The sequence below is a fragment of the Scatophagus argus genome, chromosome 4 (genome assembly GCF_020382885.2).
Source record: "Scatophagus argus isolate fScaArg1 chromosome 4, fScaArg1.pri, whole genome shotgun sequence".
NCBI classification, from domain to species: Eukaryota; Metazoa; Chordata; class Actinopteri; family Scatophagidae; genus Scatophagus; species Scatophagus argus.
The window spans coordinates 2,825,964-2,836,897 of record NC_058496.1 but is presented as its reverse complement, the minus strand read 5'-3'; the positions used below and the strand labels follow the sequence as shown (position 1 = coordinate 2,836,897).

The window sequence follows — 10,934 nt, the reverse complement described above, 5'->3', positions numbered from 1 at the left end:
AAAATTACACTCCCCACACCCAGACGTGAATTAATAGATCTTTATTGTTGATCAAAAGAAAAAAATTCACAATAATCCTGACAGTAAATGTGTGCATCATGAACGAATAAACCATGCTGAGGCATTGATCAACATATTTAAAGTATCAACAAGTTGCTTAAACAAAGGCTGATGATTCCAGATAATCTGCCAAACAATGCATACTGAAGTTAAGCAGGATTTGTTCATATTTGTAAAAGCGTGTCACCATTGTACTAATAACTACTGGTCAAAAGCTCATCACTGCCAACAGTGGTAGGTTGCAACATTTTATTTTACCAATATCATATATTAATAATAAGTTTTTATGGTTCCTCATCAATGAAGCTCTCTGATTATTCATTCAGCCATTTACAAACACTGGATACTGATGTATGGCACTGAAATGATCCAAGATTCTGATCCAGGCTCCTCATGCCATCACGTCTGTATAGATGCAGCCTGTAAAGTTAAGGAAGCAGTTTATTTTATTTTATTTTCTAACACCAAATCCTAATGAATATTTGGTCTAAAGTGCTAGAAGACATACTCAGATTGTTTGCTCAAGTTCAAATAGAAATACGACCGTTAAAAATACAGCCTGGTACAAGTGAACGTCCTGCATCCAAAATTCAAAAGGTAAAAGTATATCAGCTAATTAGCAGGCTGACTGCTACCAACTACTAACTATATCAGTGAAATCAAATGTAGTGGATTAAAATGTTTCTGTATTCAAGTGCAGTACCTATAATATTCCACCACTGCAGTTCTGTAATATTACACTTTGAGTTACCAGAACATACCTTCTTCGGTGCCTTCATAAATATCAAACCTGTGTGAAATAATAACCAGATTTATAAGTTACTGTCATGTGGATCATTGTGTGTTAAATCACTGTAAAAAATTTTACTGTCAAGCTGCCTTTGAGACAGAATGTGAGTGAAAGTATTCTGACACATCATTGACACCATTACCCATCGTAAGGCAGCAGAGGACTCTGGAAACTGACGTTATCATAAAAGCCATCTGTGGGCACAGGTACAGTTCATGTTTAGTACGTAATAATGCCATGATCTCCACTGTGGTTTACAGTAAGTGATGCTGACATGTTCACCTTCATCCGTGGGTGCCTGTGGCAGAGGAGGAACTCTGAGGGGAAAAGGGAAAAAGCATAATGAAGATAAAGTGCGGGAACTGATGCAAACACTTGGAGCAAAATTAAAACCTCTGTGACTCACTGAGCGTAAAATTTTAAGGGTAGCATTTGTTGAGAGGTATTATGTTGAATTAAACTGCATTTACTCAGATGTTCAAGCTACCGGTAGTTTACGTTCATTGCATTAATCAAATAAACCACTAGGTGGCACCCAGGTGCAATTTACAATTTGGCGAACAGCAGGCGTGGACTGGAAAAGAACTTCTTCACTATTAGAAATACTTCTTTAAGTCTGACTTTTTCTGTGAATATATTAATTTAATATTACTCACAGGTGTTGGTCAAATACTGATCTCAATTTTTTCACCAGCATCTACTTTAAATTCACCCTCTGTGTTTTCCACTGTGATGAATGACCTAATCTTAACCATCCAGTCAAAACAAATACAAAAAGAGTACAACCTTGTGTCTGGATTCTTCAAATCTTCATCATTCTTCAAATCTGCTTTAAAAACAAGAAGGGAAGAAGAAATGGTGCCTGTGTAGAGAGCTTATCATTATATTGTCATATTTAAATAAATTAAAGAGAAACCAGCTTACCGTTTTGAACAGCAAGCCCACTAAAGAGGAGAGAAACCATCGAATCAGCAAGAGATAATAACAGTATGCACAGCAGAAAAACTTTTCACAAATTTTTGTCTTTTGAGATGTTTATTCTGTATTTTAGAGGCATTTCGTACCTGCAAACCTCAGCTGGTGCCTCAGTGACGTCTGACACTGCATCAGAGTTGTAAGACCGTGGCTCCTTCTCCTCATTTAAACCATCACGTCTTGTCTCGACGCGCTTCATGTCGTCATCTGAAAGCAGAGATCACACACGCTATTCTCACAGAACGTCTGTTGCCATGTTTGTCCATGTGGGTCACTTGTATTGTGGTCAACAGCCTCACCTTGATTCAACGACGAGTCTGATTTTCCCCCTTTAAAATCAGCTCCACCTTTAAGTGTCTTCCGCTTGTTGTTCGTGTTAAAGGGTCTGTTAACCTGGATGAGGATGAGTAGACAAAACAATGACCACCATTTTGGTTGTGAGAGTAAAGTTAGTACAGCACAGAAAGAAAGAACTTACTGCCTGTTTGTCCTGCGTGACTTTGCCGTAGTTTGTGTCCCCTTTTCCATGACTTCTTTCCTCACGTTTTTTAAATGTTGCTGGTTTTTCCGTCCTTTGGAAAGATTTTGTAAAATTATACATTTATATGTAAAACAAAATTCGTCTCATTCCTGCCTGACTCTTACCGTCTATCATCCAGATTTTCACATGTCTCATTATTGAAGTCTGCCTGTAGAAACAAAAAGACATTAATTAATTGCATTAAGCATTAATTCATTGCATTGACCGCGTTTAGTTTCTGCAGGAGCCTAACAACAACAATGAATGGATTACCTCTGCCTTCTTTGAAGGATGTCCTGTGAAGGCAATGCAACAAGTGATTCAGAAATCTTGTACCTCAGTATGATTTTATTTATTTGTGCGTAACATGACATTTTAGATATTGGCAGATTTATGCAGTAAAATGATGTAAAATTAGGCCCAACCTTTACTGGGAGGCACAGGAGGCTTCATCGTGCCGACATCATCATAACAGTCATCGTCATTCACTTGATGACTCCTGGATTATGGTCAAAAAAAGATTTTGTCATTTCCACCATTTTCGGGCAGACTGTGGTAGACTGTGTCATTGCAGCTGTGCATAATGAAAGGCTTGTTTCTTTTTAAGCTGAGACGAGATGTGCTGCAACGCCGCTTTGACTGTGAAGCTAAGAAACTTCACCCAACTTTTCATCAGCAGGGGGGTTGAGCAGACATTGACTGAATATTCATTTTTGGGTGAGCTCCTCCTTTAAAGACTTCTGTTGCGATCAGTGAGGATCTGAAAGGAGCTTCCTGTGAGAAGCAGCAGGCAAAGTGCTGCAGCTGTGAATCCACAGCAGATCAGATTCATAGATATAACCAGGGACCTACACAGTGCAGACCAGCATGTACTCACACTTTCAAAGCAGCTGCATAGTTGGATGATGGCCGTGGATGTAGAGGTGGGATAGGTGGAGGAGCAACGTGGCGTGGCACCTTCATCCCTGGTCCTGTCACACAAAAACGCCATCTTGTCTTAAACTCTTTACGACTGGACATTCAGCTAATGTTTAGATCTTCAGCATAATATTATTTTCAAATTCGATCAATACTTCAGTGGTTTCTCACCATCGCTCAAAGACTTTATATTCCTTCTAAATCTCTGAATGTCAACTCTTGGAGGCCTGTTGGGCTTTGGAGGAGGTTTTCCCAGAGAGAGCACATCAGGAAGCCTCTTCTTAAAGACGGAGGAGTTGGCGCTTTGCCTTTGGACTTCATTCTGGCTTCCACGTGTTCTGATATAGTGAGGTTTGGCGGGTGTAACACTTGTGTTTTCCACCCTCACTTTACTGACAGCCCAACTTTTCTCTCTGGTAACAACATTTTGCTGTGCCGAGAAAGACAGTTTGGTGCTCTGGTGCTCTTTCAGAAAGGATCTCTGGGTTTCTGTTTTCAGCATTGTGGTAGACTGCAGTCTTCCATATTGAGTCCACGCTGGCTTGGCAGAAGCCAGACAGACATTGGTTTTGCTGGAAACATTTGCTTTCTCTGTGGTATTCATCCCAACATTTTTCAGATGAGAAGGCACAAAAGAGGATCCATAAAAGTTTGTGGCCGTCTGCGTTCTGGTAGATTTAAATGACTGAGTTCTGAGTGTTGATGACTTCATGTTTTGTGTGAAAGAAGAGGTGAACCTTCTCTCAAAGACAGGCATAGGGGTGTGAAAACTCCTGGTTGTATTGGCAGCACCTGATAGATTCCCCTCAAAGGCTGCAATTCTTTCTTGAACGGAGGATACAGCGCACACTTTCTGTCTGAGCGCTTCGTAGGAAGAATCAGGCACAAACCTGTGATTTGAGCCGAACTGAGCCATGAGTCCCAAGTGTAAGTCTGTCTTTTCTGTGAAGAGAGGAAAATTGAAGAATTTCTTTAATACCTTACATCCACACCAAAAAGATGAAGCCACTTTGAAGGAGAAGTTCATGAAGAGCATCAACTGCTTGATAAAAATCATAAGTAAACACTCACCCGATCTCTGATCCTTCAAGTACTGCAGGAGTCTGTGTGGCCAGAGACTGTAATTCAGTTAATCACCAAAGAAAACTTTATGCTCCACCTATGAAGGAAGTAACTGACTCCCAGCTTAGTGAGTAAGCTGAAAAAACCCCACCAACACACAAGATGATTAGCAACACAATGAGTTTAACGACAAATAACACGGCCTAATTATAACGCTTACCTTTGCAGTGTTGACATATAAGATCTCGTGTCTTATTTACAATACAAAATAAAAATGTGTAAAAGTACTTTACTGCATTATTTATTTTACATTGGAGTAGCTGGTGTCAATGAGAGAGCAGAAGTTTCTTCCCAAGAAGAGGAATTTAAACATGACGCCTTTGCATCTGCTTTTTCTTTTTGATTTTAATTTATAAAGAAGTCACAGTTGACACACGTGTTGCACCTGATGCATGTCAGAATCAGAATCAGAAAAGACTTTATTGCCATGTAAGTGAAGAGGTTTCACATTACTAGGAATTTGTCTTGGTGATTGGTGCAAACATAGAACGTAACAAGTAACATATAATTGAAGAATAAAATAAAAATAAAAATAAAATAGAATAAGGTAACACAAAATAAAATAAGTAAAATAAATATGGTTCTGGAGGTAGTCCAAAAGTGAGGTAGTGCAGGGTGGAGTATAGTGCGGGTGGGTGAGGTAAACAGTGCAAATGAACAGCAGGTGGACAATGAATGAGCAAAATCACTTGCAGTGCAGTGCAGCATGTTAGTCAGTTGGTGCTCAAAGCCTCCTTTGGCATTTATGCACTTGAGCTGGTAACCCAGAAATAGTAAAAAGTGTAATATTGATGCACTGTTTGATCAGCCACCGACAGCACATCACAGCCACAACTTATCATGGGTGTAGGAGGAAACATCAAAGTGTCATTTTGCAACATTGCAAGTCCTTATCTTTAACCCTGTGGTGACAAACATGGTGTCATTATTTTCTCTATGTATTTTGCCAACCTCTGATATAAAGTCCTGTCACAGTTTATAGTTTTGGAGGCTGAATACAAGCTTCTGTTCAAATTAAGTTTAAAAGCCATGTACCAGCCCCGACATAAAGTGTTCTTGTTAACCCTGAAAACCTGTTCCAGCTCTGAAAGAAATCTTGGTCTTTATTGGCTAGTGGGGTCTTCGACTTTCCATCTTTAAAACATGAGCACTTACATCAGTCGAGGGACACTGGAAGGCGCTCCACACGTCTGTCATTTACTTAGGGTCATTCAACCTTGGCTGACAAGCAGTTTCATGTCCAGGTAGATTGATTTCTCTTTTTTTTCTTCACATTTGACTGGTGAAAGTACAAGCTGTCATCCTCATCAACTTGTGACTCTTGGGTTTTGGTCAGAAAGAGTTTCAGTCAAGTCAAACATTTTATTTAACTTATTTATTTTTAAGCCCAGATGAGATGTGCCGCAAAGCTGTTTTGCTGCAAAAGTTTTGTGGACTAAGAAGCTCCAGCCGACTTTTCACTGGCAGAGGGTTGAGTAGATATTCACTGAATATTCATTTTTGTGTGAGTTGCTTCCTTAAAGAGTTTTGTTGAGATCAGTGAGGATCTGCCAACAGCTTCCCCTGAAGAGGAGCAGGCGAACTGAATCCATCTACACAGTGCAGACCAGCATGTAAGCACACTTTCAAAGCTGCTGCATGGTTGGATGATGGCCGTGGACGTAGAGGTGGGGTAGGTGGAGGAGCAACATGGCGTGGCACCTTCATCCCTGGTCCTGTCACACGAAAACGCTGTCTTGTCTTTAGCTCTCTACGACTGGACATTCAGCTAATGTTCTTAATTCAAACAGCACTTCAACTGTTTCTAACCGTTATTTAAAGACTTCATATTCCTTCTAAAGGAGGAGACTGTGTGGTGACAAAGATGTGGTAATTAGCAACCGGGAAAACACTTTCTGTATGCATGTTGCTCAAAAGCTGATTTAAAGTTGTGCCAGAGTTTGAGGTGGTTTGAGGGGTTCAATCCAACCTTCTATCCCAATAAAGTTTAAAAGCCACATGCCCGCATCAACATAAAGAAAGAAATTTATTTCTCTACACATAACAGTAAAACTATGAGTATTTGAAGTCCTAGCGATCAAGCTCACACGTTGGGGTTTCTTTTGAACTTTCTCAAGTTAGTGCTACTGCAGATATGAGAGCATCAATGTCCCGAATGGCTGTGGACGTTCTCTGCAGAGCTTCAGCGACGCAGTCCTCATGCATCGCCTCGCGGGTCGTCTCTTCTGCAGGGCTGCTCTCCACTTCTGCACGCCGTTTCTCACTTCTCAGCGGGTGGTTGTTGTCCAGCAGATCTGAGCACAGGATGTTAAAGAGCACACGAGATCCTCCTCGCAGCATTATCTTTGTGCAGGGACAGAACGTGGAGCTAAACTACCAGCTGAGATGATAAAATATATTCATGTCCACAGCCCCTTAGTGCCTTCATCTCAGTGTTTAAGGATACAATTGAATCGTTTTATCTTCTCCAGTTCTGCCGCTACGAGATCTGACCTAAATCGAATGTAAAGGCACATTATATGCAAGCTGTTAGCAGAGCTTTCAGGAGTGTAATACCGAAGCAGCGATCAGAACAACGTGACTCACCGACTTTCTGCAGACTCTGTGACCTTCACATGCTGCTCGGCAGATACAGGATTGGACAGATTCTCTTCAGTCCATGCTGGTTTGCAAATATGTCCATCCTGAAAACCAAATCACAATCAGTTTAGAAGCTGGAAGACTGTGTGAACACTGCGGATATCAAACATATACCAGCTGTGATATCAGCACTTCTCTGACCTCTTGCAAGCAGCTGGGTGTGGCCAGGAACTTGAGCGACTGCTTGGCCTCGTTGTAGCAGGTGAGGATCCTGTGATCCAGCGACATGATGGTCAGCCAGCAATGAAATTAAGTCTTCAGAACGATCAGACTGTGATGGAGCGCCGGCTTACCTGCTCGCACGGCTCACAACGGAGCTTAAAGAGTAGAGCTGTCCAGGTACATCAGGTGGAAGGTTGTTCAGATGGTATGTCACCTCTTTCACCTGTGAGATACACACAATCAGTTAGTTAGATATTATGACTTCATCAGAAGATGCAAATAATTTTGATTGCAGTTGCTTATGTATGATGGCATATTAGAAAGAAAAAGCCAAAATCCGAGGAGGGGGCGTAATCTCTCTCTATGCTTACTTTTCTCTCAATTTTAACTTCTCTCATTGCTATTTTAAATATGGAAGATTAGACTTTATAACAGTTATATGATGCTGAATTTTACCTGCCCTGACAGGAGCTCAGGTTTGTGGTGGGTAAAATAAGTGTTGAGGACACCGTTGGACCGGATGACTGATCCATCTCCAGGGGAAACCTCCATGACTGAGACAGTCCCACTCAGTATCCTACACAGGACACAAACAGGTAAACACACAGCAAAAAAAAGCTACGAAAGATTAAAGCAGACATTAAATCCAAAATATATACTTCAAATGTTGTTTTAGAGTCTTGTCTTCATATTCAGAGTGTTCTTGTCAATCCTGAAAACCAACCTGTAGGTGACTCCGTGACACCACATCACTTTTACCAGCTCTGAAGGAAAATCTTGGTCTTTATTGGCCAGGGGGTCTTCGACTTTCCATCTTTAAAACATGAGCACTTACATCAGTCAAGGAACAGTGGAAAACAGTGCTCCACACGTCTGTCATTTACTCAGGATCATCCAACCTGTGCCAGTGAGGTGATGGACATGTGAGAGGCAGCGCCACAGGAAGGTGAGACCTTCTTTCCACGTCGGATACGTCTGACATGTTTATTCTGTGTGTCTGGCTTACATGGCCGCCTCCCTCTGCTATGACACCTTCAGCTTTAGAGAGACGAGCTGTCCGGAGGTGACGAGCCAAGGACAAAGGGTAGCACCAGATGGGATCGACAGCACAGCTGGAGTGATGCTGGACCACTGCGGTGGACTGGTGCATCCCCTCCAGCTGGGAAGGGAAGTAATGTATTTAATCAAAGCTGTGATATAAGCACAAAAATATTATTGAGAAGCATTACCTTTGGATGAGCAGTGCTGGCAGGCTGAGGAGAGCAAGACCTTGACCTAAAGGACTCATTCCTACTGCTTCCTCTCCCCTGATCGACTTCTTTGGTCTCATCGTCGGTGGTCCGACAGGTCAGATTGCTTACTTGCTGCTGACTGGCTGGGCTGCCCTCAGAGTCTCTGCTGAAGCACCGCATGCTGGGGTGCTGTTTCTGAGTGCGACTGAGGCTGCATGGAAACTCAACAGAGAATTCTTCACCTGAGGGCGACAGCATCAACGCAGCTCGCTCGTCCTCCGACCTGACGATGGTCTCGCCTCCAGGTCCCGTCTCGGCCTCACAGGAAGACCACTCGGGCCACTGCACCTCTGAGTCAATGCTGAAAAAGGGCTACAGGCGGAAATTCAAAAAATACTAATATCACTGTCAGAACGGACTGCTAGAGGGCTGGGAAATCACTTCCTGTATTACCTTCTTGTGGTCAGCGGGGATGAGTTCCTCTGGCAGATACGGTCGACTAGCATATTTGTTCCTAAATGTCAAGGCAGTCACCAACAGCTCCTGTAAAAAAAACATCCTAATTTTGAATGTGACTGCACTTTGAATGCAGAAGACAACCAACCTGTGCACAGTTGTCCCCAGAAAGAGCCCATAGTCGGTGCTGGAATGTGACTGAGTACAGTGCACTTTAATACAGTCTTCCAGGTTAAGACACCCATTAAAAGTCTATGAAGTAGCTGAAATTACCTCCACCTTTATGTCAAGCATCATCAATCATAATCCAGTAATATGTTGATTATGAAAATCGTTATTCAACATAATTTTGGTACTTTATGCATATTTTGAGCAGAGCCTGTTAAAACACACGGTAGGCACAAACGGGGACTATAGCAGCTTAAAACCGTCTGTAAAGAAACGCTTATACTTTGTGTTTGTACCTTATACGTGCTGATGGCGAATCTTGTCCTCTGCCGGACTCTCTGCGGGGGCTGCAGAGGATGTCCGGAGGGGTCTGAGGGTTTTACCAGCATGAATTCACAGCCACACGGCGACAGTTGTAACTGGACTCCGTTTCCGTAACGAACATCCACCGACTCATCCTCATACATAATCATCGAACTGGCACTAGCATTGGTTTCCATCGTTTAACCTGCGAAATGGACCCACTTTGCCCCGCCGCTGGAGACGCGCTGCAACTCAAAACACGGTGACGCGTTGGTCAACGTCATCAGGAGGGGACGTTTGTTATTGGCGCGCTCCAACCAAACCAGAGGGAGCAAACCGGACCGGAAGTACCTTCATCAGCATTACAAACGTTTATTTAAATCATTACATGTAGTGTCACATTGCTGTTTATAACCGTGCAGTCGATCACAACACATGAAACAAACACGAAAATTACGAAAGTAATTACGCTCTGTTATCAAACTAATTTATTTATTTATTTATTATTTTTGTAACTTTTTTCCCAGATACTGTGTGAAGAACTGCCTAAATGTCTGTGTTTTATTTCTGTTCAGTGAAAAACAAGACTTCAGTTGTAAGGTGTCAGCAAGTGAATGGATCACATTTACGACCTGTTGAAATAAAAGTGGAGTGGACTGTACAATTCTTCCACAAAAACAGCCCCTAGCTCCAGCCTGGAACCACCGACTGAGTATTTAAAAGGTCTGTGCTATGCTACTTCATAAGCGATTCATTACTAGTGATAATCATACTATGAATCCTTAATGCAGCTAATTGTGGAGGTGTGCATAGGTAGTCATAATGCGTTACAAGCACCATCAGTCAGCTTACAAAGTTAAAGCCACAGTTTATAACTAGCGAAGGGTATTCATGTGACACTTAAACTTATAACTCACATCCATAATGTTTTATCAGAATCAGAATCAGAATTCTTTTATTTATCCCCGAAGGAAAATTCTTTTTCGTACAGACATTGCACTTGCAGTATTCCCAACCAAGAAAGAAAAGTGAAAGGTATAAAAATAGGATAAACAAAACAAGATAAGTATAAATCTAAAATCTAAAAGTACAGGTATTTACATGTGTTAAAACAAAATATATATTGTATATTGTGTATATAAAGTAAGTCGACTGTCAATATAGAATCAGAATCAGAATCGGCTTTATTTGCCAAGTACGTGTGACCATACAAGGAATTTGACTCCGGATTTTTCTCTCTCCTGTGCACCATACAAAATACAAAATAACAAATAATAGTAATAAAAAATGAAGAATAAAAAACTCACAGATAAATACATATATACATGTAGTGCAAACAGTGGAATGATGTAGTGCAAACAGTGTGATGGTTCATACAATGGCATTCGGAAGCACTACGTGTTTTTAAGAGTGTGGTTATAAAGCGATATGAATGCATACACAACAGCAAACAACAAACGCCGCCCATAACACACTAAAGATGTTTTAATCGTAAAACAGTAATGGCCGATGTGGATGGGAAAGATGGAGAAACAGGTTATAGTCAATTCTACATATGGCCTGTTGGGGGCAGTATTACAGTCTAGTC

At 41.5% G+C, this 10,934-nt stretch overlaps 2 protein-coding genes across 2 annotated transcripts; both read right to left on the bottom strand.

The window, feature by feature from the left end:
* Positions 1-26: 26 nt before the first annotated feature.
* LOC124058376 (FYN-binding protein 1-like) lies at positions 27-4,411 on the bottom strand. Its single transcript, XM_046387568.1, has 15 exons — positions 4,335-4,411; positions 3,435-4,205; positions 3,223-3,316; positions 2,771-2,844; positions 2,619-2,641; positions 2,471-2,514; positions 2,304-2,397; positions 2,125-2,218; positions 1,915-2,032; positions 1,775-1,794; positions 1,637-1,676; positions 1,133-1,167; positions 993-1,044; positions 822-850; positions 27-480 (listed from the first exon to the last, which is right to left on the bottom strand). Exons 2-15 carry the CDS (start codon positions 4,177-4,179, stop codon positions 452-454), a joined length of 1,491 nt encoding a protein of 496 aa, XP_046243524.1. The 5' UTR covers positions 4,180-4,205; positions 4,335-4,411; the 3' UTR covers positions 27-451.
* A 1,981-nt stretch (positions 4,412-6,392) lies between these two features.
* Positions 6,393-9,642, bottom strand: c4h5orf34 (chromosome 4 C5orf34 homolog). The gene is made up of 11 exons (XM_046386855.1): positions 9,340-9,642; positions 8,873-8,962; positions 8,417-8,791; positions 8,087-8,346; positions 7,912-8,001; positions 7,644-7,764; positions 7,319-7,410; positions 7,167-7,236; positions 6,972-7,069; positions 6,832-6,878; positions 6,393-6,679 (listed from the first exon to the last, which is right to left on the bottom strand). The coding sequence occupies exons 1-11, from the start codon at positions 9,541-9,543 to the stop codon at positions 6,498-6,500; spliced, it is 1,629 nt and encodes a 542-aa protein (XP_046242811.1). The 5' UTR covers positions 9,544-9,642; the 3' UTR covers positions 6,393-6,497.
* Positions 9,643-10,934: the final 1,292 nt, after the last annotated feature.